Source organism: Bufo gargarizans, chromosome 4 (assembly GCF_014858855.1).
Source record: "Bufo gargarizans isolate SCDJY-AF-19 chromosome 4, ASM1485885v1, whole genome shotgun sequence".
In the NCBI taxonomy this organism is placed as follows: domain Eukaryota; kingdom Metazoa; phylum Chordata; class Amphibia; order Anura; family Bufonidae; genus Bufo; species Bufo gargarizans.
Genome location: NC_058083.1, coordinates 15,521,271 through 15,548,123, shown reverse-complemented (window position 1 = coordinate 15,548,123; position 26,853 = coordinate 15,521,271). Strand labels below are relative to the sequence as shown.

The 26,853-nt window shown below is 47.7% G+C and overlaps 1 protein-coding gene across 1 annotated transcript in view; it reads left to right on the top strand.

Moving 5' to 3' along the window:
- Positions 1–25,893, top strand: part of LOC122934090 (rho-related GTP-binding protein RhoB-like) — a 65,322-nt gene extending 39,429 nt beyond the window's left edge. The window contains exon 2 of the mRNA XM_044289265.1: positions 25,320–25,893. Coding sequence (XP_044145200.1) covers positions 25,320–25,758 — 439 coding nt within the window. The 3' untranslated portion in view covers positions 25,759–25,893. The remainder of the gene's footprint in view (positions 1–25,319) is intronic.
- The last annotated feature ends 960 nt before the right edge of the window (positions 25,894–26,853 follow it).

Sequence of the window (26,853 nt, the reverse complement as noted above, 5' to 3'; positions counted from 1 at the left end):
TTATGAAATCTTTCTCATTAGGATGAAACACCAAATCCGCTCCACCGAGCCCCCGGCCAAAGTGTTAAAGTGCTGCCCGAGATCCCCAAGGGCCAAGCCAAGTAATTGTAAGTTTTCATGTGAAATATGTTTGTTATACACATATAGCATACATTGTGCTACACATTATACAGTATACCTCGACACTGTGTAGTCTGTTCTATAAGTACCACATTGCATTGTGGCGGCGGACAGAAAATAATCTGGAAGTGCCCCTCCTGAGACCAGGCTCTGGATCCGCTACTGTCTTAGAGTCAGACATTTTCCAGTATTCAGAGTGCAGGGACTGACATAAAAAGGCGTCAGGGACAGCAATAGGAAAAACCTAATTGAGGAAAAAGAAACAGAAAAAATGATTTATAAGTGCAGGGAAAGGATAGGGAGGAATCATTTCACAGCATCTTAGTGCAGGGAGAGATGTCAGAAGGCGGTAGGGATAGTGATAGCAAAGCGATTTACAAGTGCAGGAAAAGATTATTTGGGGATCAAAATAGCCATTATACAGCTCTGTCATTCCAGCTATTTGTTCTTGGGGTGCACGTGCTATGTTGAAAAGTCTTTAGTGGCTTATATCTGTTGAAAAAGAAAAATATATATACGCACTTCACTGCTGCAGTTTTTTCTGGTGAAAGCGTATAGGGACATATTTCATTAAAAAAAGAAATATATATACACTGCACTGTTGCAGTTATTTCTGTTGAAAGCATATATGGGCGTATTTCAGTCCTACAAGAAAAATATATACGCAGTTCACTCTGTTGAAAGTGTATAGGGGCGTATTTCTGTAACAAAAAGAAAAATTGATACGCACTTAACTGCTTAATTTTTTCCTGGTAAATGCGTACAGGTGTAATGACCGGCGTCACGCAAAGGGAGGGAAAAGGGAAGGCCCTGCCCAAGGGAGAGGGAAAGGTGGTGACCCCTGACTCACCTTGCGGCTGGCACCTGACTGCCCTGACGTCCCTAGACAGGTTCCTCACCCGTACGCGATCACGTGCCTAAACCCTGGCTTTCCCTAAGATGAGTCCTAGGTAGTGAGCACTGTGCTGCCAGCCCAGGGAGGCTTTCTGCTAACCGTGAGTAAACTGATGAACTGTGTGTTATTATTTGGCCCCTCATCGGTCCACCGTGCACATCTAGTTTTTTGTGATGTAAGGTGAAAAAAAATTCTTTTTTGGGCAGTTTTTTTTTACGGTGTTCACCTGAGGGGTTAGATCATCTGATATTTTTATAGAGCAGGTTGTTACGGATGCGGAGAGACCTAATATGTATATTTTTTTTATTTATGGAAGTTTTACACAATAATATCATTTTTGAAACAAAAAAAATCATGTTTTAGTGTCTCCTTAGTCTGAGAGCCATAGTTTTTTTTTTTTTTTGGGCGATTGTCTTAGGTGGTATATAATTTTTTGCATATGACTTTTTGATCGCTTGCTATGCTATTACACTTTTTGTGATGTAAGGTGACAAAAAATGGCTTTTGACAGTTTTTTTTTTTTTATGGTATTCATCTGAGGGATAAGTTCATGTGATATTTTTATAGAGCCGGTCGATACGGAAGCAGTGATACATAATATGTATACTTTTTTTTAATTTATTTAAGTTTTACACAATAAAAGCATTTAAAAAATCACGTTTTAGTGTCTCCATAGTCTGAGAGCCATAGTTTATTTTTATTTTTGGGGTGATTGTCTTAGGTATGGGCTCATTTTTTGTGGGATGAGGTGACAGTACTATTTTGGGGAGCATATGCCTTTTTGATTGCTTGGTGTTGCACTTTTAGTGATGTAAGGTGACAAAAAATGTTTTTTTTAGAACAGATTTTATTTTTTTATTTTTTACAGTGTTCACCTGAGGGGTTAGGTCATGTGATATTTTTATAGAGCTTGTCAATACAGACTTTTTTCCCTATTGGAAATAATGAGAAGTGCATCTTATGGTAAGCCATTAAAATTAATATATTTTAATTATATTCCTTAAAAATTGTCAAGTTCATATCGGACAATACTTACTGAGGGTACACTCCGATAATTTGCCACACAAAGCACCTGCAAGGTATATAGGGGATGAGGGAAAACAGTCCCTATGAGGGTACACTCCAATAATTTGCCACACAAAGCACCTGCAAGGTATATAGGAGATGAGGGAAAACAGTCCCTATCATCTCACCCTAGTCTTGCTCAGCCCAGGGACAACCCCTGATGGTGGGGACTCCCTGTCCTCAAACCTAGGCTGCTCTAACCCTCACATAACCCTGATACAGTGATCCTGAGAGGGTGGAGAGTAAAAAAAATGGTGCTGGAATGTGGGCAGATACAAAAAGAAAGGACATAAAAAACAACAACAACAATACCACATACAATGACCCTATTGATATAAAGGGCCTACTAATGGACTGTGTATACAACCCTTATGCTGCTGGATAATACAGCCAGCTAAGTACACAGTACATTATAATCGTACACAAACAAACGTAAATCATACCCCGACGCGTTTCCCCCACCCTGTGGGATCATCAGGGGGTCAATATGTCAGAGATGCCTAATATCCATCTAGTAGTATTATAGTGTCATATATAGTACACTTATTGTGGATACGCAATATCCTGTGAATATTATAATTCCTAAGTTTTGGATATGCGTCCACCTTATAGTGTCATATATGGTGCAATTATTGTGGATGCACAATACCCTTTAAAATGATATCTTAAATTTTGGATATTCATCCACCATTACACAATCCTATATTCAGATATAGAAAAAAAAGTTAAGAGGACCACAGCTTGGTACTGCAGGGAAAGAAGCTATTAGATATAAACATCAACAGGCAGACCAGGTAAGGCGAGCAATGAGGCCATAAGTCAGTTTTGCTGGATTCCCGTGTAGATACCTGTGGAGAAAAAGTGAGTATAATGTAGGGCAGAAGATATATCAAAGCCGCAACCTCCACCAAACTCCGCGATAAGGAAATAAAACTCACAATCACAGGACCAGCTCCAAATATCCAACAATCTCTTTAATGGCCCCATAAAGCAACAGTTGCCTAGCCTGTAAAAATTAAAGATTCATGGTGACCAGAAACAAAAAGAATAATAGAAGCTAAACAGGGAAGGAATATCCCTACTCACAATTCGTTGTCCGCCTCCTGATATGGTCGCCCCCTCTCATCCAAAGGCCCATGCATGTCTGTGCCTGGTGCCCCCTTATAAATACCCACACTCATCAGATTCACATAAACTCACCAGGTACGGAGGCGTCCGCTTGATTTCACCACTTCAGGTCTGTGCATACATCCACTTCCGGCCGATGGAACGCAAGACGGCGCTCCGCCCTGAGCGTGCTGTTCTATTCATGCGCTTCCTGTCCATGGAGCACAGTGGAACGCAAAGAGCATACAATGGAGCCTACGTACTTCCGGTCACGTGCTTCCGGTCCATGAGGCACAATGGAACGCAACAGGCAGATAAAAAGCGCTCAGATCAATCCCCATCAGATATATCCCCCTCTGGTCGGTCCTAATAAGTCAGTACACTCAGGTTGGTCCCCCACATATGGAGATCATTCAAGGGAGTACCGTGGGTTAACATAAATAAATGAAAAAACCTCAACCAGTTGATTCAGCACAGTGGGAAAAGAGATGTATATATAAGATCTATTTAAAAGATGAGGTGTTTGTAGTTCATAACACCCAGATACAATATCGTCCATCACATCCCGTGAATTATATACAGGATGTGTTATGTAATCAAATGAGAAGGTAATACTCAATGAGTATGATAGTATTAAATTTGGATGCTTCCCGCATCCTAGCCAGCTAAAGAACCCAAAATTATTATTCCCGGCCCAGCAATTCCATAAAAGGGAAAAGACAGGCAAAACAACGGCAGAGAGAAGATAAGAGGAAAAAGGGGAGGGGCATAAATTGTATTCCTCATAACAGCTAGAGAAAGCAGAAGAATGTCAGTCTCTCGTTTATTCCGAGGGTAGACTGGGACCGGAACCGGTGGATCCATTCACATTCCTTCTGAAGGATCTTCCTGTCCCAGTCACCCCCCTAGGGCGATGGTGGTATCAATTGGAAAACTGAGAATCTCAGACACTTAGGGTTCCCCCATGACATTTATTGATATGTGAAGCCACAGGTGTGACATTTTTCTTTACGATGTTGTTCACGTGTTCGCAGACCCTTCTCCTAAGTTCTCTAACCGTTTTGCCTATATAGTCCATAGGGCAAGGACACTGGCAAATGTATATGGCCTACCAATTACGGGATTGAGGCAGGATGGACAAGGGACAGTAAATGACCTCCAGATTATTAATCTGACCTCCCGCACGCTCAGTACAGTAGAGATCGGGGTCCTTAAGAGGGGTCTCTCATTTGTACTGACTACCAACTTTAGCCTCTTTATATGGACTAAGGACCTCCATCTCTTCTGCCGGAGACTAAAATGGCACAAATTTTTCAGGAATTCTAATAGACAGACATGTGAGAGCCTTGGACTTGACGTAGGGGACTTTGATGATCTACAAAATTTGACTGAACTAGGGGAGGAGAGTGGCCGTAATCAAGGGCAGGGTCCTTTCACTATATTAAAACCTAAGAGTGAAAGAATGCCACCCCCCTCTAACTACGAATGTGTGGACATCTTTCTCCAAATGGTCACCTCGGACCTGGAACAACTAGGTAAAGTTGAACCCAGTACCTTCAACCTCTCCCTTGCTGAAATGCAAGCATTGAGAAATTTGGAGAAAGATGATTCCATTATCACCAAACCGTCCGATAAAGGTGGAAACTTAGTCATTTTTGATCATGATGTCTATCTGTATATGTGTATGGATCTTCTTAAAGACAGAGAAGGATATAAGATACTAGCATCAAATCCGACTCTGTCTTTTCTTGAAGATCTTAAGATGTTACTATTGGGGGGTCTGAGTAAAAAGGTGATTAGTACTTCTGAATATGAGTTCCTTCTTCCCACATATCCATGTATTGCAACCTTTTATGGGCTCCCCAAGATACACAAAGGCACGACACCATTAAAGGGACGACCGATTGTTTCAGGGGTCAATTCCCTTACACAAAATTGTGGAATCTACCTTGATCGTGTGCTCGGGCAGTTCGTCGTGTCCCTACCAGCATACACGAGGGACACGATGGACTTCCTGAACAAGATAGATGCCCTCAACATGGATCCCGACTGTATCTTGGCCAGCATCGATGTAGAGTCGCTCTATAGCTCCATCCCACATCACTACGGGCTTATTGCTGTCAAATACTTTTTGAAGGCAAGAGGTACACAATATGTGGCACACAATATCTTTATTCTACAGTTGTTAGAATTTACCCTGACACATAATTTTTTTCTTTTTAATGCACGTTTCTACCACCAGCTCAGGGGGACGGCAATGGGCATCCCCTGTGCCCCCACATATGCCAACCTCCTCCTGGGATGGTGGGAGGACACCCATGTATTCCCCGATTGACCGGTTTGGTGGGTTGAAAACATCATATTTTGGACACAATATATTGACGACATCTTTTTGGTATGGAAGGGCGGACCGGGTGAGTTGAAAAGGTTCATTGCTGAACTTAATAACGAGATCGGCCTTCGCTTTACCTATGAGTCAGACCCGTGTACGATTACGTTCTTGGATATTCGAGTAACTAAGGAGGACGACAGACTCGTGACCAACATGTTTAGAAAAGCCACAGCCACTAATTCCTTGCTTCACTGGAAGAGCCACCACCCGACCCCCCTTAAACGGGGTATCCCAAGGGGTCAATATCTCCGAGTGAGAAGAAACTGCTCGGAGGGTGGTGCCTTTTTCAGTGAGGCAAGGAAACTTCAGGACAGGTTCAGGGGAAGTGGGTATCCATAGACTTTCTTAAAAGAGGCTTTTAAAAATGCACAACAGAAAAAACGTATAGACCTCTTGGTCCCCAAACCCAGGACCATAGACAAACATCAACCACTACGTATCATTTCCACCTTTGACGTAGCCAATCATGAAGTGATGGCTGTCCTGAAGAGATATTGGCCCATTTTACAGATGGACTCCGACCTATCCGACATTCTTACGGAACATCCCTCAGTTACTTACCGTAGAGGGAGGAGTATAAAAGACCGTCTTGTCCATAGCCACTTCACACCTCCGGCGAAGAAAGGGACATGGCTAGACTGTAAACCGATAGGCGTTTTCCGATGTGGCTCTTGTAAAGCGTGTGAATACCTCTCGACCGCCAAGACCATTACGTGTTCTGTAACTAAGCAGACTTTTAGGGTCAGGGATTTTGTCAATTGTAGAAGCAAGGGGGCCATATACATTTGCTAGTTTCCTTGCCCTATGGACTATATAGGCAAAACAGTTAGAGAACTCAGGAGAAGGGTCTGCGAACACGTGAACGACATTGTCAAGAAAAATGTAACACCTGTGGCTTCACATATCAATAAATGTCATGGGGGGGACCCTAAGTGTCTGAGATTCTCAGTTCTCGAATTGATACCACCATCGCCCCCCGGGGGGGTGACTGGGACAGGAAGATCCTTCAGAAGGAATGTGAATGGATCCACCGGTTTCGGTCCCAGTCTCCCCTCGGAATAAACGAGAGACTGACATTCTCCTGCTTTCTCTAGCTGTTATGATGAATACAATTTATGCCCCCCCCCCCCCCCTTTTACCTCTTGTCTTCTCTCTGCCGCTTTTTTGCCTGTCTTTTCCCTTTTCTGGAATTGCTGGGCCGGGAATAATAATTTTGGGTTCTTTAACTGGCCAGGATGCGGAAAGCATCCAAATTTAATACTATCATACTCATTGAGTATTACCTTCTCATTTGATTACATAAAACATCCTGTATATAATTCACTGGATGTGATGGACGATATTGTATCTGGGTGTTATGAACTACAAACACCTCATCTTTTAAATAGATCTTATATATACATCTCTTTTCCCACTGTGCTGAATCAACTGGTTGAGGTTTTTTCATTTATTTATGTTAACCCCCGGTACTCCCTTGAATGATCTCCATATGTGGGGGACCGACCTGAGTGTACTGACTTATTAGGACCGACCAGAGGGGGATTGATCTGAGGGCATTTTATCTGCCTGTTGCGTTCCATTGCGCCTCATGGACCGGAAGCACGTGACCGGAAGTACGTAGGCTCCATTGTATGCTCTTTGCATTCCACTGCGCTCCATGGACAGGAAGCACATAAATGGAACAGCACGCCCACGGCAGGGCGCTGTCTTGCGTTCCACCGGCCGGAAGTGGATGTATGCACAGACCTGAAACCTGTCACCATGATTTTGCGCATAGAGCTGGGGACATGGGCTGCTAGATGGCCGATAGCACATCTGCAGTACCCAGGTCCCATAGCTCTCTGCGCTTTTATTGTGTTAAAAAACAGTTTTGATTGATATGCAAATGACCTGATATGAGTCCTGTATCCGGAGATGAGTCAAGCGGAAAGGAGCCCAGCACCGCCCCGCGTCCTCCGAGTCTCCTCCTTGCTGGCTGACGTCACAGAGCTGGAGCGCCAAAATCTCGCGATGCGCGAGCTAGCGCACGCGTAGTTCGTTCCCTGTGCTGATGCCAGTACAGGGAATGAACATGATGCCGACACTGCGCATGCACTAGCTCGCGCATTGCGAGATTTCGGCGCTCCAGCTCTGTGACGTCAGCCAGCAAGGAGGAGATTCGGAGGACGCGGGGCGGTGCTGGGCTCCTTTCCGCTTGACTCATCTCCAGCTACAGGACTCATATCAGGTCATTTGCATATCAATCAAAACTGTTTTTTAACACAATAAAAGCGCAGAGAGCTATGGGACCTGGGTACTGCAGATGTGCTAGCGGCCATCTAGCAGCCCATGTCCCCAGCTCTATGCGCAAAATCCTGGTGACAGGTTACCTTTAACATTTTTTTCTACATCTGAATATAGGATTGTGTAATGGTGGATGAATATCCAAAATTTAAGATATCATTTTAAAGGATATTGTGCATCCACAATAATTGCACCATATATGACACTATAAGGTGGACGCATATCCAAAACTTAGGAATTATAATATTCACAGGATATTGCGCATCCACAATAAGTGTACTATATGACACTATAATACTACTAGATTGATATTAGGCATCTCTGACATATTGACCCACTGATGATCCCATAGGGTGGGGGAAACGCGTCGGGGCATGATTTACATTTGTTTGTGTACGATTATAATGTACTGTGTACCTAGCTGGCTGTATTATCCAGCAGCATAAGAGTTGTATACACAGTCCATTAGCAGGCCCTTTATATCAATAAGGTCATTGTATAAGGTCAAAGGATCACTGTATCAGGGTTACGTGAGGGTTAGATCAGCCTAGGTTCAAGGACAGGGAGTACCCACCATCAGGGGTTGTCCCTGGGCTGAGCAAGACTAGGGTGAGACGATAGGGACTGTTTTCCCTCATCCCCTATATACCTTGCAGGTGCTTTCTGTGGCAAATTATCTGAGTGTACCCTGAGTAAGTATCGTCCGATATGAACTTGACAAGGAATATAAATAAAATATATTAATTTTAATGGGTTAAATAATTTGCTGGAAGTCGTTTGCTTATACTAGACCCTTAGAGATCTTGTTATATTGAACTGCTGGTTTGAAATACATCTTATGGTAAGAGTTTCTGATGCTCTGAAATCTGCAAGAAAAAAAAATGCCTGTGTGAACGTGATCTTACAAAGTAAAAACATCTAAGGCCCTCAGAAAACCTGGTGTTATCCAGGCAGACCCCTCCAGCTTGCATTGACCCATCCTGAACCCCATCATTTTTAGGAGCAGCACTTACAAAGGGTACAGTATTGTGAGAGGCCAATGGAGGTGATAGGGGTGCATGATGACAGACAGGGGCCCCAGCCCACTCCCCTAATATTATCAGAGCCAGCAAGCAGGACAAAGAATTATGTAATGAATCATCCCCAGCTCCTATATCCAGTGATGCCAGTGACCAGCAGCCCCCTCCAGTAGTGATGACCCCCTCCTCCTGTAGTGATGACCCCTCCTCCTGTAGTGATGACCCCCCCTCCAGTAGTGATGACCCCCTCCTCCTGTAGTGAATGACCCTCTCCTCCTGTAGTGAATGACCCCCTCCTCCTGTAGTAAATTACCCCCTCCTCCAGTAGTGAATGACTCCCTCCTCCTGTAGTAAATGACGCCCTTCTCCAGTAGTAAATGACCCCCTCCTCCTGTAGTGACTGACCCCCTCCTCCTGTAGAGAACGGCCCCTTCCTCCAGTAGTGATGACCCCCTCCTCCTGTAGTGACTGACCCCCTCCTCCTGTAGTGAACGACCCCCTCCTCCTGTAGTGAATGGCCCCCTCCTCCTGTAGTGAATGGCCCCCTCCTCCCTCCAGTAGTGAAGTCCCCCTCCTCCAGTAGTGATGACCCCCTCCTCCTGTAGTGAATGACCCCCCCTCCTGTAGTGACTGACCCCCTCTTCCTGTAGTAAATGACCCCCTCCTCCTGTAGTGATGACCCCTCCTCCTGTAGTGACTGACCTCCTCCTCCTGTAGTGAATGACCCCCCCCTCCAGTAGTGAAGTCCCCCTCCTCCAGTAGTGAAGTCCCCCTCCTCCAGTAGTGAAGTCCCCCTCCTCCTGTAGTGAACGACCCCCTCCTCCTGTAGTGAACGACCCCCTCCTCCTGTAGTGAACGACCCCCTCCTCCTGTAGTGAACGACCCCCTCCTCCTGTAGTGAATGGCCCCCTCCCCCTCCTCCTGTAGTGATGACCCCCTCCTCCTGTAGTGAATGACCCCCTCCTCCTGTAGTGACTGACCTCCTCTCCACCCTCTCAGGATCCCTGTATCAGGGTTACGTGAGGGTTAGATCAGCCTAGGTTCAAGGACAGGGAGTACCCACCATCAGGGGTTGTCCCTGGGCTGAGCAAGACTAGGGTGAGACGATAGGGACTGTTTTCCCTCATCCCCTATATACCTTGCAGGTGCTTTCTGTGGCAAATTATCTGAGTGTACCCTGAGTAAGTATCGTCCGATATGAACTTGACAAGGAATATAAATAAAATATATTAATTTTAATGGGTTAAATAATTTGCTGGAAGTCGTTTGCTTATACTAGACCCTTAGAGATCTTGTTATATTGAACTGCTGGTTTGAAATACATCTTATGGTAAGAGTTTCTGATGCTCTGAAATCTGCAAGAAAAAAAAATGCCTGTGTGAACGTGATCTTACAAAGTAAAAACATCTAAGGCCCTCAGAAAACCTGGTGTTATCCAGGCAGACCCCTCCAGCTTGCATTGACCCATCCTGAACCCCATCATTTTTAGGAGCAGCACTTACAAAGGGTACAGTATTGTGAGAGGCCAATGGAGGTGATAGGGGTGCATGATGACAGACAGGGGCCCCAGCCCACTCCCCTAATATTATCAGAGCCAGCAAGCAGGACAAAGAATTATGTAATGAATCATCCCCAGCTCCTATATCCAGTGATGCCAGTGACCAGCAGCCCCCTCCAGTAGTGATGACCCCCTCCTCCTGTAGTGATGACCCCTCCTCCTGTAGTGATGACCCCCCCTCCAGTAGTGATGACCCTCTCCTCCTGTAGTGAATGACCCTCTCCTCCTGTAGTGAATGACCCCCTCCTCCTGTAGTAAATTACCCCCTCCTCCAGTAGTGAATGACCCCCCCCTCCAGTAGTGAATGACTCCCTCCTCCTGTAGTGAATGACGCCCTCCTCCTGTAGTGAATGACCCCCTCCTCCTGTAGTGACTGACCCCCTTCTCCAGTAGTAAATGACCCCCTCCTCCTGTAGTGACTGACCCCCTCCTCCTGTAGTGACTGACCCCTCCTCCTGTAGTGAAGTCCCCCTCCTCCAATAGTGAAGCCCCCCTCCTCCAGTAGTGAAGCCCCCCTCCTCCAGTAGTGAAGTCCCCCTCCTCCTGTAGTGATGACCCCCTCCTCCTGTAGTGAATGACCCCCTCCTCCTGTAGTGACTGACCCCCTCCTCCTGTAGTGACTGACCCCCCTCCTCCTGTAGTAAATGACCCCCCTCCTGTAGTGACTGACCCCCCCTCCAGTAGTGAAGTCCCCCTCCTCCAGTAGTGAAGTCCCCCTCCTCCTGTAGTGACTGACCCCCTCCTCCTGTAGTGACTGACCCCCTCCTCCTGTAGTGAACGACCCCCTCCTCCTGTAGTGACTGACCCCCTCCTCCTGTAGTGAATGGTCCCCTCCTCCTGTAGTGAATGACCCCCTCCTCCTGTAGTGAATGACCCCCTCCTCCTGTAGTGAATGACCCCCTCCTCCTGTAGTGACTGACCCCCTTCTCCAGTAGTAAATGACCCCCTCCTCCTGTAGTGAAGTCCCCCTCCTCCAGTAGTGAAGTCCCCCTCCTCCTGTAGTGAATGACCCCCTCCTCCTGTAGTGAACGACCCCCTCCTCCTGTAGTGAACGACCCCCTCCTCCTGTAGTGAACGACCCCCTCCTCCTGTAGTGAATGACCCCCTCCTCCTGTAGTGATGACCCCCTCCTCCCTCCAGTAGTGAAGTCCCCCTCCTCCAGTAGTGATGACCCCCTCCTCCTGTAGTGAATGACCCCCTCCTCCTGTAGTGAATGACCCCCTCCTCCCTCCAGTAGTGAAGTCCCCCTCCTCCAGTAGTGATGACCCCCTCCTCCTGTAGTGAATGACCCCCCCTACTGTAGTGAATGACCCCCTCCTCCAGTAGTGATGACCCCCTCCTCCTGTAGTGACTGACCCCCTCCTCCTGTAGTGAACGACCCCCTCCTCCTGTAGTGAATGACCCCCTCCTACTGTAGTGAATGACCCCCTCCTCCAGTACTGATGACCCCCTCCTCCTGTAGTGACTGACCCCCTCCTTCTGTAGTGAACGACCCCCTCCTCCTGTAGTGAATGACCCCCTCCTCCAGTAGTGATGACCCCCTCCTCCTGTAGTGACTGACCCCCTCCTCCTGTAGTGAATGACCCCCTCCTCCTGTAGTGAATGACCCCCTCCTCCTGTAGTGATGACCCCCTCCTCCCTCCAGTAGTGAAGTCCCCCTCCTCCAGTAGTGATGACCCCCTCCTCCTGTAGTGAATGACCCCCTCCTCCTGTAGTGAATGACCCCCTCCTCCCTCCAGTAGTGAAGTCCCCCTCCTCCAGTAGTGATGACCCCCTCCTCCTGTAGTGAATGACCCCCCTCCTGTAGTGAATGACCCCCTCCTCCAGTAGTGATGACCCCCTCCTCCTGTAGTGACTGACCCCCTCCTCCTGTAGTGAACGACCCCCTCCTCCTGTAGTGAATGACCCCCTCCTGCTGTAGAGAATGACCCCCTCCTCCAGTAGTGATGACCCCCTCCTCCTGTAGTGACTGACCCCCTCCTTCTGTAGTGAACGACCCCCTCCTCCTGTAATGAATGACCCCCTCCTCCAGTAGTGATGACCCCCTCCTCCTGTAGTGACTGACCCCCTCCTCCTGTAGTGAATGACCCCCTCCTCCTGTAGTGATGACCCCCTTCTCCCTCCAGTAGTGAAGTCCCCCTCCTCCAGTAGTGATGACCCCCTCCTCCTGTAGTAAATGACCCCCTCCTCCTGTAGTGAATGACCCCCTCCTCCTGTAGTGACTGACCCCCTCCTCCTGTAGTGAACGACCCCCTCCTCCTGTAGTGAACGACCCCCTCCTCCTGTAGTGAATGACCCCCTCCTCCAGTAGTGATGACCCCCTCCTCCTGTAGTGACTGACCCCCTCCTCCTGTAGTGAACGACCCCCTCCTCCTGTAGTGAATGACCCCCTCCTCCTGTAGTGATGACCCCCTCCTCCCTCCAGTAGTGAAGTCCCCCTCCTCCAGTAGTGAAGTCCCCCTCCTCCTGTAGTGACTGACCCCCTCCTCCTGTAGTGACTGACCCCCTCCACCTGTAGTGAACGACCCCCTCCTCCTGTAGTGACTGACCCCCTCCTCCTGTAGTGAATGGTCCCCTCCTCCTGTAGTGAATGACCCCCTCCTCCTGTAGTGAATGACCCCCTCTTCCTGTAGTGAATGACCCCCTCCTCCTGTAGTGACTGACCCCCTTCTCCAGTAGTAAATGACCCCCTTCTCCAGTAGTAAATGACCCCCTTCTCCTGCAGTGAAGTCCCCCTCCTCCAGTAGTGAAGTCCCCCTCCTCCTGTAGTGAAAGACCCCCTCCTCCTGTAGTGAACGACCCCCTCCTCCTGTAGTGAACGACCCCCTCCTCCTGTAGTGAACGACCCCCTCCTCCTGTAGTGAATGACCCCCTCCTCCAGTAGTGATGACCCCCTCCTCCAGTAGTGACTGACCCCCTCCTCCTGTAGTGAACGACCCCCTCCTCCTGTAGTGAATGACCCCCTCCTCCTGTAGTGATGACCCCCTACTCCCTCCAGTAGTGAAGTCCCCCTCCTCCAGTAGTGATGACCCCCTCCTCCTGTAGTGAATGACCCCCCCTCCTGTAGTGAATGACCCCGTCCTCCTGTAGTGAATGACCCCCTCCTCCCTCCAGTAGTGAAGTCCCCCTCCTCCAGTAGTGATGACCCCCTCCTCCTGTAGTGAATTACCCCCCCTCCTGTAGTGAATGACCCCCCCTCCTGTAGTGAATGACCCCCTCCTCCTGGAGTGATGACCCCTCCTCCTGTAGTGAATGACCCCCTCCTCCTGTAGTAAATGACCCCCTCCTCCTGTAGTGATGACCCCTCCTCCTGTCGTGAATGACCCCCTCCTCCCTCCAGTAGTGAAGTCCCCCTCCTCCAGTAGTGATGACCCCCTCCTCCTGTAGTGAATGATCCCCCTCCTGTAGTGAAGTCCCCCTCCTCCAGTAGTGAAGTCCCCCTCCTCCAGTAGTGAAGTCCCCCTCCTCCTGTAGTGAATGACCCCCTACTCCTGTAGTGACTGACCTCCTCTCCACCCTCTCAGGATCACTGTATCAGGGTTACGTGAGGGTTAGATCAGCCTAGGTTCAAGGACAGGGAGTACCCACCATCAGGGGTTGTCCCTGGGCTGAGCAAGACAAGGGTGAGACGATAGGGACTGTTTTCCCTCATCCCCTATATACCTTGCAGGTACTTTCTGTGGCAAATTATCTGAGTGTACCCTGAGTAAGTATCGTCCGATATGAACTTGACAAGGAATATAAATAAAATATATTAATTTTAATGGGTTAAATAATTTGCTGGAAGTCGTTTGCTTATACTAGACCCTTAGAGATCTTGTTATATTGAACTGCTGGTTTGAAATACATCTTATGGTAAGAGTTTCTGATGCTCTGAAATCTGCAAGAAAAAAAAAGGCTATATGGTGTCGGTCGCCACATCAGAAATACCATCTGATCAATAATTAAGCTAAATATATTGTAAGTTGGGATAGCTGTAAGCATAGCCAGAGCCAGCTATTTGATATTGTATGCTGACCTGGGCGCCCCTGCACAGCTTTCCAACAGCAATATAGCTGTATGTATAGCAAATACCAACGGCAAACAAGTGATATTAATGTGGACTGTCTTGTATGGCACTCTGTATGATCTCTGCATTCACATGTTGTTTTGTATATGTCTTTTATGTCATTTAATAATAATAATAAAAAAAAAATATTTTAAGGGATATTACATGGTACCGATTTCTCTTTAGTTGATATATATATAGGTGGATCATTCCTGTTGATTACAGGCTGTGTCGATCCAGTTGAACCTTATAATTATTCTGTGCCTATTTCACAGATCAGCGATTGACTGCAGTCATGAACTTGGGAGCCAGAGAAACAGTCTGGCTTACTCAGGTTAATGATATTTTTAAAGCAGAGACCAACAGAGGTTTTAATGAAGCTACAGTACAAGTGAAGGAACAAATGAAAACATATAAAAACCTATGCCATACCAAAATGAAAACCTGGTGGAACCGTATTACATTAGAGAAATATAAAGATAAAAAGATAATACCAAGAGGCTTAAGAATACAAAAATTTCCGGGCTTCGGCTTGGAAGATGAAGAGCTAAGTGAAAAGTGGGAAAGTGCAATAAATAGATGCTCAATGGAAATTATTGATTTAATTATGGAGGCAAATAGTAGAAAGTTGCTAAAAATAGAGAAAGAACTAAATATACTGCAAACGCAAATAGAAGATAACCTAGAAGCTGTCCGGAAAACTAACTTTGAAGAAGAAATAGGAAAAGCATTTGTAGTATGGGAAAAAGAAATTATAGATCAAAAAACAAAGACATTTCAGAGAGATATAGGAGATTATAACAACAAAAAAGTCTACAAATGGCAGAAAAACCACAATGATAGCACCAGAGTAAGAACCTCCTCCTTTGCCTCCACTAATTCGGAAACTTCTGAATCGAATGAGGACAATAGCCTTAGATACGTACAGAGATCTATGAGAGCACAACAACAGAAAAACTGGCTGCCAAACTTAGGAGGCAAACGAAAAACTGAGGAGAAAATAGAAAATAAGAACAAAAAGAGGAAAGATGATACCCCTCAGGTAAATAATCTCTCTTCAATAGAACTAACGGAGGACCAAATCAATCTACTCAATAGAGGTTTAAGCTTCTCACCCGCAACTAATTTTTATCTTTTCACAGTAACCAAAGATCTACATTTATTCGCTAGAAAATTACTCCTTAAAAAATTGCACAATAATAAAAGAAATAATCATGAAGGATTGGATACAGAGGAAGAAATGAAAGCACTAAAAATTCTAGAGGACTTGATGAATTAAAATGAAGATCAAACTAAGGTAAGTGCAATTATATAAGAAATCCACAAACTTTCCCCCACTGCAATTATGTCCAGCAATTGACATCTTTGTAAAACTGGTAAGTGAAGACCTCAACACCCTCAATAACCAAGGTAAAAAAAGAGATGAAAATCTAAGCTTAAAAGAAAAAAATGCACTAAAAGCATTAAGGGAAGTAAAAGGAGTGCTATTCAAACAAGCAGATAAAGGGGGTAATGTGGTAATTTGGCCAGAAAATATGTATATGAGACAGGCCTACAAAATACTTAGAGACAAAAAATGCTACCGTAAATTAGATTTTAATCCCCTACTTACCTTTCAGAAAAAAACTAAATGATATATTGGATGAGGCTGAAGAAAAACAAATCATTCCATCAAAAATAAAGCCTCTGCTGTTAATACCATCCCCTAGAGTGCCAACATTTTACATGACACCAAAAGTACATAAAAATACCATAGACCCGCCCGGCCGACCTATAATATCAGGTAACGTGGGGCTATGTGAGAAAATTGGTCAATTTATTGACTACCATCTGAAAATGTTGGTTAATACTTTACCATCCTTTATACAGAACACCACAGCAGCGCTAAATAGACTTAACAACATGCAAGTGGATGACAATATTATTTTAGTGACAGCGGACGTGGAAGCACTGTATTCAAATATAAAACATGAGGATGGCTTAAAGGCAGTGGCAGAATACCTCAAAGGTAATAACATGGAAGGGGAATTTAATGAACTAATTCTCATCTTACTGAAATTTATTTTGGATCATAATTTTTCCCTCTTCAATGATGAATTTTTCTTGCAAATACAGGGTGTGGCGATGGGGGCAACATGCGCCCCATCCTATGCCAACCTCTTCTTAGGAGCCTGGGAGAGGGAAATATTCATGAACGACATGATACCCCACATCAATAAAGATTATTGACAACATCTTTTTCCTATGGGAGGGTACACAAGACGAACTTAAAAAATTGATAAACACTCTTAACAACAATGACCGTAATATATTCTTAACCTTCCAGATGGGGAAAGAAGTCACCTTTTTGGATCCTTCCCTTGTGGGACATGCAAGGCATGTAAAAATATGATCAAGACTTAAACCACAACAAAAGATATAAAATTAGAGAATATATCTCGTGCTCCTCAAAAGGGGTAATATATCATGCCAGATGCCCTTGTAATAAAATATACATAGGTTTAACATCTAGAGAGTTGAGAGTACGTATCAGGGAGCATATACGGGATATAGAGAAAAGCAAAGAAGAAGAAGATCCAAACAATTTAAAAACAATCCCAAGGCACTTTAAACTATACCATCAAAGTGATGAGAAATTGTTAAAATTTACAGGTATAGACCAGATACACATGGGAATACGGGGAGGAGACCTGAATAAAAGATTGGCTCAAATTGAGAGCAAATGGATTTTTAGATTGGGCACCATGGCACCTAGGGGACTAAATGAAACCCTTGGATTTAGTTCCTTCCTATAACTGTAGGAGGTTTTAGATAAGTTTTAATGTTTAAGTTTAGTAATTAGTATATAATATTTTAATACTGTCTTATTGCAATGATTGTAGAACTTACCTATATGTGTTGGATTGGTCGATGGCCGTAGTCATGATGAAAGTCCACTGAAGAAACCTATGAAGATGGAAATAAAGGGAGAAGAAAAGGGGAGGAAAAAAGAAAAAAATTATGAAAATTAAGAAGAAAAATTGGATACTCAATAAGTATACTTTATCATCTAGAATACAATACTTTAATATATGAAATAAGCACCTCAAATGATAAATCTATATATCTATGAGTAAAGTTAATGTTTATATTTGGTGTCACATGGATGTACATGGCCATAGTGTATAAATGTGTGACTGTTTCGGCAGTTTATCACATGTATATACAGTGGCCAGAGGAAAGATATAGAATAAATAATATGTATACACACATTGAGAAAATACTGAGATACACTGAGGATGACTTCTCATAAATATAGCAATGAGACATCTAAATATGAACATAAATAATCAACATCTATGATATTAAGAATAGGAGAGATTCATTAGGAGTAATATTATATATGCATTGACACTTTAGTATGCGATAGTAAATCGCATTTAATAATACAATAATGAATTAGCGATAATATAGGTAAATGGGGATTACACCATGTATGTACATGATATTATAGGTATACACCGTGTAAGCACATATCACTTTAACGTTAGGATAAGATTATTGCACTATAGTACGTTTATATACATAATATGAAAAAATAATATAAAAAGAAGAAAATACATTTTATATATAAAGAAAACTTTTTATGGATACACCGTAGTACATTGAGTACACATGCCCTTGACACTTTACATATGCATGGCACACATATCTGCACATATGCACATGACACTTTATTAGAAAATATTAAAATATTATATCGATGTAATTTTATAAATATGCAGTTTTGGAATCTCGGCTATATACACTTTATAGATAGAATATGAGATAACTATGTAGATGCTATATACTTTTGGAAATATGTACTTCTAAATTTCTGATATACATTTTAAAACATATTAAATATGAAATAATTATGCAAATATAGTGACACTATGTATTGCTGCCTATGTATGATATCAGGGCGATCCAAATCTCCAATATAGAACATCGAGGGATTGTAGATGGTATTTTCACTACTACTAGGTTAATTTATGGTGGAGATAGAACAATATGGAAAATAACATACACATCAAGGTAGATGATATAACACCTATACTCCCCCACATATGTAAGAAAACCAGACTGAGATCTCTATGCGCGTCATGGATTGCAGATGAGAGGACTTTCGCCGTCCCGTCAAGCGGGATCCAGATGACGTCAGACGTATCTGCCCTCGTCTGGATCACGCAGGCGGAAGGGCGGAAGTCCCATTACAATCCTCAATCGAGCCATCACATGACGCGCTAAGCAGGAAATCGACGTCAGTGGAGTCACATGACACCAAATGCACCGAGCCATTGGCCAACACCCGCATAAAAAGACCTCACTATTCATTAGAAAATTTGCCTCTCCTGATGAAGCAATGAATCGAAACGCACGTCGAGGAGCTCACTCCAAACCGAGCCAGCCCACACTCATACAGCGCTGAACATAGGGTAAGAAATAGAGATTTTGATCGGCCTGATTTGATACACCGCAGCACTAGATGATACAACTTAGAGGCTATATGGTGTCGGTCGCCACATCAGAAATACCATCTGATCAATAATTAAGCTAAATATATTGTAAGTTGGGATAGCTGTAAGCATAGCCAGAGCCAGCTATTTGATATTGTATGCTGACCTGGGCGCCCCTGCACAGCTTTCCAACAGCAATATAGCTGTATGTATAGCAAATACCAACTGCAAACAAGTGATATTAATGTGGACTGTCTTGTATGGCACTCTGTATGATCTCTGCATTCACATGTTATTTTGTATATGTCTTTTATGTCATTTAATAATAATAAATAAAAAAATATTTTAAGGGATATTACATGGTACCGATTTCTCTTCAGTTGATATAAGAAAAAAAAATGCCTGCGTGAACGTGATCTTACAAAGTAAAAACATCTAAGGACCTCAGAAAACCTGGTGTTATCCAGGCAGACCCCTCCAGCTTGCATTGACCCATCCTGAACCCCATCATTTTTAGGAGCAGCACTTACAAAGGGTACAGTATTGTGAGAGGCCAATGGAGGTGATAGGGGTGCATGATGACAGACAGGGGCCCCAGCCCACTCCCCTAATATTATCACAGCCAGCAAGCAGGGCAATGAATTATGTAATGAATCATCCCCAGCTCCTATATCCAGTGATGCCAGTGACCAGCAGCCCCCTCCAGTAGTGATGACCCCCTCCTCCCTCCAGTAGTGAATGACCAGCCCCCCTCCAGTAGTGATGACCCCCTCCTCCTGTAGTGAATGACCCCTTCCTCCTGTAGTGAATGACCCCCTCCTCCTGTAGTAAATTACCCCCTCCTCCTGTAGTGATGACCCCCTCCTCCAGTAGTGAATGACCCCCCTCCAGTAGTGAATGACCCCCTCCTCCTGTAGTGAGTGACCCCCTCCTCCTGTAGTGAATGACCCCCTCCTCCTGTAGTGAATGACCCCCTCCTCCTGTAGTGACTGACCCACTCCTCCAGTAGTGAAGTCCCCCTCCTCCAGTAGTGAAGTCCCCTTCCTCCTGTAGTGAATGACCCCCTCCTCCTGTAGTGACTGACCCCCTCCTCCAGTAGTGAAGTCCCCCTCCTCCAGTAGTGATGACCCCCTCCTCCTGTAGTGAATGACCCCCCTCCTGTAGTGACTGACCCACTCCTCCAGTAGTGAAGTCCCCCTCCTCCTGTAGTGATGACCCCCTCCTCCTGTAGTGATGACCCCCTCCTCCTGTAGTGAATGACCCCCTCCTCCTGTAGAGAGGATGGGTTTGTTCAGGAGCAGCAACACAAACGGCTTGTAAAGAGCAAAAAATGGTGAATACGCAGCAGCTGGGCAGGGGATCGCAGATCCAAAGCGGTCCAATGGCATGTAGAAAGAATGGAGGGCCACAGCAGCGTCTCGCCAGAAAACTTCTTTATTCAGGAACACTCCTCATAACAAGGCATATAAAATAGTTTGCAGCAACGTTTCGGCTAAGAATAGCCTTTGTCAAGCATGACAAAGGCTATTCTTAGCCGAAACGTTGCTGCAAACTATTTTATATGCCTTGTTATGAGGAGTGTTCCTGAATAAAGAAGTTTTCTGGCGAGACGCTGCTGTGGCCCTCCATTCTTTCTACCCCTCCTCCTGTAGTGACTGACCCCCTCCTCCTGTAGTGAATGACCCCCCTCCAGTAGTGAAGTCCCCCTCCTCCAGTAGTGAAGTCCCCCTTCTCCTGTAGTGAAAGACCCCCTCCTCCTGTAGTGAAAGACCCCCTCCTCCTGTAGTGAACGGCCCCCTCCTCCTGTAGTGAATGGCCCCCTCCTCCTGTAGTGAATGGCCCCCTCCTCCCTCCAGTAGTGAAGTCCCCCTCCTCCCTCCAGTAGTGATGACCCCCTCCTACTGTAGTGAATGACCCCCCCTCCTGTAGTGAATGACCCCCCCTCCTGTAGTGAATGACCCCCTCTTCTTGTAGTAAATGACCCCCTCCTCCTGTAGTGATGACCCCTCCTCCTGTAGTGACTGACCTCCTCCTCCTGTAGTGAATGACCCCCCTCCAGTAGTGAAGTCTCCCTCCTCCAGTAGTGAAGTCCCCCTCCTCCAGTAGTGAAGTCCCCCTCCTCCAGTAGTGAAGTCCCCCTCCTCCAGTAGTGAAGTCCCCCTCCTCCTGTAGTGAAGACCCCCTCCTCCTGTAGTGAACGACCCCCTCCTCCTGTAGTGAATGGCCCCCTCCTCCTATAGTGAAGTCCCCCTCCTCCAGTAGTGAAGCCCCCCTCCTCCTGTAGTGAACGACCCCCTCCTCCTGTACTGAACAGCCCCTTCCTCCAGTAGTGATGACCCCCTCCTCCTGTAGTGACTGACCCCCTCCTCCTGTAGTGAACGGCCCCCTCCTCCTGTAGTGAATGGCCCCCTCCTCCTGTAGTGAATGGCCCCCTCCTCCCTCCAGTAGTGAAGTCCCCCTCCTCCCTCCAGTAGTGATGACCCCCTCCTACTGTAGTGAATGACCCCCCCTCCTGTAGTGAATGACCCCCCTCCTGTAGTGAATGACCCCCTCTTCTTGTAGTAAATGACCCCCTCCTCCTGTAGTGATGACCCCTCCTCCTGTAGTGACTGACCTCCTCCTTCTGTAGTGAATGACCCCCCCTCCAGTAGTGAAGTCCCCCTCCTCCAGTAGTGAAGTCCCCCTCCTCCTGTAGTGAACGACCCCCTCCTCCTGTAGTGAACGACCCCCTCCTCCTGTAGTGAATGGCCCCCTCCTCCTATAGTGAAGTCCCCCTCCTCCAGTAGTGAAGTCCCCCTCCTCCAGTAGTGAAGTCCCCCTCCTCCAGTAGTGAATGACCCCCTCCTCCTGTAGTGACTGACCCCCTCCTCCTGTAGTGACTGACCTCCTCCTCCTGTAGTGAATGACCCCCCCCTCCAGTAGTGAAGTCCCCCTCCTCCTGTAGTGAATGACCCCCTCCTCCTGTAGTGACTGACCCCCTCCTCCTGTAGTGAAACACTCCCTCCTCCTGTAGTGAACGACCCCCTCCTCCTGTAGTGAACGGCCCCCTCCTCCAGTAGTGACTGACCCCCTCCTCCTGTAGTGAATGACCCCCCTCCTGTAGTGAATGACCCCCCCTCCTGTAGTGAAGTCCCCCTCCTCCAGTAGTGAAGTCCCCCTCCTCCAGTAGTGAAGTCCCCCTCCTCCAGTAGTGAAGTCCCCCTCCTCCAGTAGTGAAGTCCCCCTCCTCCAGTAGTGAAGTCCCCCTCCTCCAGTAGTGAAGTCCCCCTCCTCCAGTAGTGAAGTCCCCCTCCTCCAGTAGTGAAGTCCCCCTCCTCCAGTAGTGAAGTCCCCCTCCTCCAGTTGTGAAGTCCCCCTCCTCCTGTAGTGAATGACCCCCTCCTCCTGTAGTGACTGACCCCCTCCTCCTGTAGTGAAAGACCCCCTCCTCCTGTAGTGAACGACCCCCATCTCCTGTAGTGAACGGCCCCCTTCTCCAGTAGTGATGATCCCCTCCTCCTGTAGTGCCTGACCCCCTCCTCCTGTAGTGAATGACCCCCTCCTCCTGTAGTGAACGACCCCCTCCTCCTGTAGTGATGACCCCCTCCTCCTGTAGTGATGACCCCCCTCCTCCCTCCAGTAGTGAAGCCCCGCTCCTCCAGTAGTGATGACCCCCTCCTCCTGTAGTGAATGACCCCCCCTCCTGTAGTGAATGATTGCCTCCTCCTGTAGTGAATGACCCCCTCCTCCCTCCAGTAGTGAAGTCCCCCTCCTCCAGTAGTGATGACCCCCTCCTCCAGTAGTGATGACCCCCTCCTCCTGTAGTGAATGACCCCCCTCTTGTAGTGAATGACCCCCTCCTCCTGTAGTAAATGACCCCCTCCTCCTGTAGTAAATGACCCCCTCCTCCTGTAGTGATGACCCCTCCTCTTGTAGTGAATGACCCCCTCCTCCCTCCTGTAGTGAAGTCCCCCTCCTGCAGTAGTGAAGTCCCCCTCCTGCTGTAGTGAAGTCCCCCTCCTCCTGTAGTGAATGACCCCCTCCTACTGTAGTGAATGACCCCCTCCTCCTGTAGTGAATGACCCCCCCTTCTGTAGTGAATGACCCCCCCCCCTCCAGTAGTGAAGTCCCCCTCCTCCAGTAGTGAAGTCCCCCTCCTCCTGTAGTGAAAGACCCCTCCTCCTGTAGTGAAAGACCCCCTCCTCCTGTAGTGAAAGACCCCCTCCTCCTGTAGTGAATGACCCCCTCCTCCTGTAGTGATGACCCCCTCCTCCCTCCAGTAGTGAAGTCCCCCTCCTCCAGTAGTGATGACCCCCTCCTCCTGTAGTGAATGACCCCCTTCCTGTAGTGAATGACCCCCCCCTCCTGTAGTGAATGACCCCCTCCTCCCTCCAGTAGAGAAGTCCCCCTCCTCCAGTAGTGATGACCCCCTCCTCCTGTAGTGAATGACCCCACCTCCTGTAGTGAATGACCCCCTCCTCCTGTAGTAAATGACCCCCTCCTCCTGTAGTGATGACCCCTCCTCTTGTAGTGAATGACCCCCTCCTCCCTCCAGTAGTGAAGTCCCCCTCCTCCAGTAGTGATGACCCCCTCCTCCTGTAGTGAATGACCCCCCCTCCTGTAGTGAAGTCCCCCTCCTCCAGTAGTGAAGTCCCCCTCCTCCAGTAGTGAAGTGCCCCTCCTCCAGTAGTGAAGTCCCCCTCCTCCAGTAGTGATGACCCCCTCCTCCTGTAGTGATGACCCCCTCCTCCTGTAGTGACTGACCCCCTCCTCCAGTAGTGAAGTCCCCCTCCTCCTGTAGTGAAAGACCCCCTCCTCCTGTAGTGAAAGACCCCCTCCTCCTGTAGTGAAAGACCCCCTCCTCCTGTAGTGAACGACCCCCTCCTCCTGTAGTGAACAGCCCCTTCCTCCAGTAGTGATGACCCCCTCCTCCTGTAGTGACTTACCCCCTCCTCCTGTAATGAACGACCCCCTCCTCCTGTAGTGATGACCCCCTCCTCCTGTAGTGAATGACCCCCCTCCAGTAGTGAATGACTCCCTCCTCCTGTAGTGAAAGACCCCCTCCTCCTGTAGTGAACGACCCCCTCCTCCTGTAGTGAACAGCCCCTTCCTCCAGTAGTGATGACCCCCTCCTCCTGTAGTGACTTACCCCCTCCTCCTGTAATGAACGACCCCCTCCTCCTGTAGTGAATGGCCCCCTCCTCCCTCCAGTAGTGAAGTCCCCCTCCTCCAGTAGTGATGACCCCCTCCTCCTGTAGTGATGACCCCCCTCCTGTAGTGAATGACCCGCCCTCCTGTAGTGAATGACCCCCCCTCCTGTAGTGAATGACCCCCTCCTCCTGTAGTGATGACCCCTCCTCCTGTAGTGATGACCCCCTCCTCCTGTAGTGACTGACCCCCTCCTCCTGTAGTGAATGGCCCCCTCCTCCCTCTAGTAGTGAATGACACCCTCCTCCAGTAGTGAATGACCTCCTCCTCCTGTAGTGAATGACCCCCTCCTCCTGTAGTGACTGACCCCCTTCTCCAGTAGTAAATGACCCCCTCCTCCTGTAGTGACTGACCCCCTCCTCCTGTAGTGACTAACCCCCTCCTCCTGTAGTGAACGACCGCCTCCTCCTGTAGTGATGACCCCTCCTCCTGTAGTAATGACCGCCTCCTCCAGTAGTGAATGATCCCCTCCTCCTGTAGTGAATGACCCCTCCTCCTGTAGTGAATTACCACCTCCTCCTGTAGTGATGACCCCTCCTCCTTTAGTGAATTACCCCCTCCTCCTGTAGTGAATTACCCCCTCCTCCTGTAGTGAACGACCCCCTCCTCCTGTAGTGAATGACCCCCTCCTCCTGTAGTGACTGACCCCTCCTCCTGTAGTGATGAGCCCCTCCTCCCTTCAGTAGTGACTGACCCCCTCCTCCAGTAGTGAATGATCGATCCTCTCCTCTTGTAGTGACTCACACCCCTCTTCGGACCCGCCTCTGCCGCTGGAGACCCCGCCCCTTCTCCTACCTCCACCAATCAGCGCAGCTTCCCGGAGCATGCCGCCTCTGCCATTGGCTGGCTATATTAAGAAAGCCACAGGAAGGTTTAAATAGCCGGCACGGAGCGTGGACAAGACTCCCAGAAGCCGGAGAACGTCCGCCTGAGTGACCGCCACATCCCGCAGTGCTCCTCCCCGCCGCAGGGCGCTACAGCCACCATTAAAAGCAAAGGCAACATGAGAAAGCGCCGGGCCGCGAACCGCAAAAAGCTAATGATGGCCGGGGACTCGGATTGCGGCAAGACCTGCCTGCTGACTGTCTTCATCTTGGACGAGTTCCCCGAGGTCTACGTGCCTAAAGTCTTCGGGGGCCACTTGACTGTCATGGAGGTGGACGGCCAGCAGGTGGAGCTGGCGCTGTGGGACACGGTTGGCCATGATGACTACGACCGCCTGCGGCCGCTCTCCTACCCTGACACGGACGTCATCCTCATGTGCTTCTCCGTGGACAGCCCGGACTCCCTGAAGAACATCACGGAGAAGTGGGAGCCCGAGGTCAAGCACTTCTGCCCCAATGTGCCCATCATCCTGGTGGCTAACAAGAAGGACCTACGGAACGACGAGCACATCCGCAACGAGCTGGCACGGATGAAGCAGGAGCCGGTGCGGACCGAAGACGGACGGGCTATGGCCGTCCGTATATCCGCCTACGAGTACCTGGAGTGCTCCGCCAAAACCAAGGACGGGGTGAGGGAGGTCTTCGAGACGGCCACCAGGGCGGCGCTCCAGAAGAGGCACGGCCCGAGCGGGGAGTGTATGAGCTGCTGCAAGCTCCTCTGATCCTGGAGACTATGTGCTGGTACCCACCTGATTCCAGGACGGGGACCCCCAGACTTGAGCTACTTTCACACCTGCGTTCGGTGCGGATCCATCTTGTAGCTGCACAGACGGATCTGCACCAATAATGCAAACGCTTGTATCCGCTCAGAACGGATCCGTTTGTATTATTCATAAAAAAAAAAAAAAAAAAAAAGTCGAAATCAAAGCGGATCCGTCCTGACTTGCATTAAAAGTCAATGGGGGGCGGATCCTTTTACAATTGCACCATATTCTGTCTGTGAAAAACTGATCTGTCCCCATTGACTTACATTGTACATCAGGACGGATCCGTTTGGCTCCACATCGTCAGGCGGACATCAAAACGCTGCAAGCTGCGTTTTGGTGTCTGCATCCAGAGCGGAACGGAGCCAAACGGATGCATTCTGAGTGGATCCTTATCCATTCAGAATGCATTGGGTCTGAACTGATCCGTTTTGGGCCGCTTGTGAGAACCATGAAACGGATCCCACAAACGCCAGTGTGAAAGGAGCCCAAGACCCCCCCCCCCTTGGGGAAGGAAAGCTACCTACAGTATTTGCTTGGGTGGGGGCAGGGCATTGCTTGTGACCTCTGTGCCCTTTACACTACCTTGAAAGGGGGTCACCCCTTAAACGGAGATGGGACTCATTGCCCTGGAGACTCCTGTACATTGATCTGTATGGTCTGAACTGCGCTCTGTGCCTCCTCTGCAGCCGATGGTTTCAATTTTCTTTTTTTTTTATGGGTTTTATTTAAGTTTTCCTGTGAAAACAGAAGTTTTGCACATTTATTTTTATTTTTATTTGGACACTCATGCACTTGCTGTCTGCGTACACACTGTAACGCGATTGCTACGGGCGGGACAAGAACGGCCGCTTTCTCCTGAGATGCGGATGTAGCAAAGCTGAGTTTGTCACGCGGCACATGTTCGTTCTAGCGTTGCGTAGGTCTGTGGGTGAACGAGAAGCGACGCAGTGGCCTCCTGTGGAATTCAGCTCTGCTACATCTGTACGTAGTGTATTGCTTTGTTAGGCCTCATGCACACGACCGTTGTGTGCATCCGTGGCCGTTGTTCCG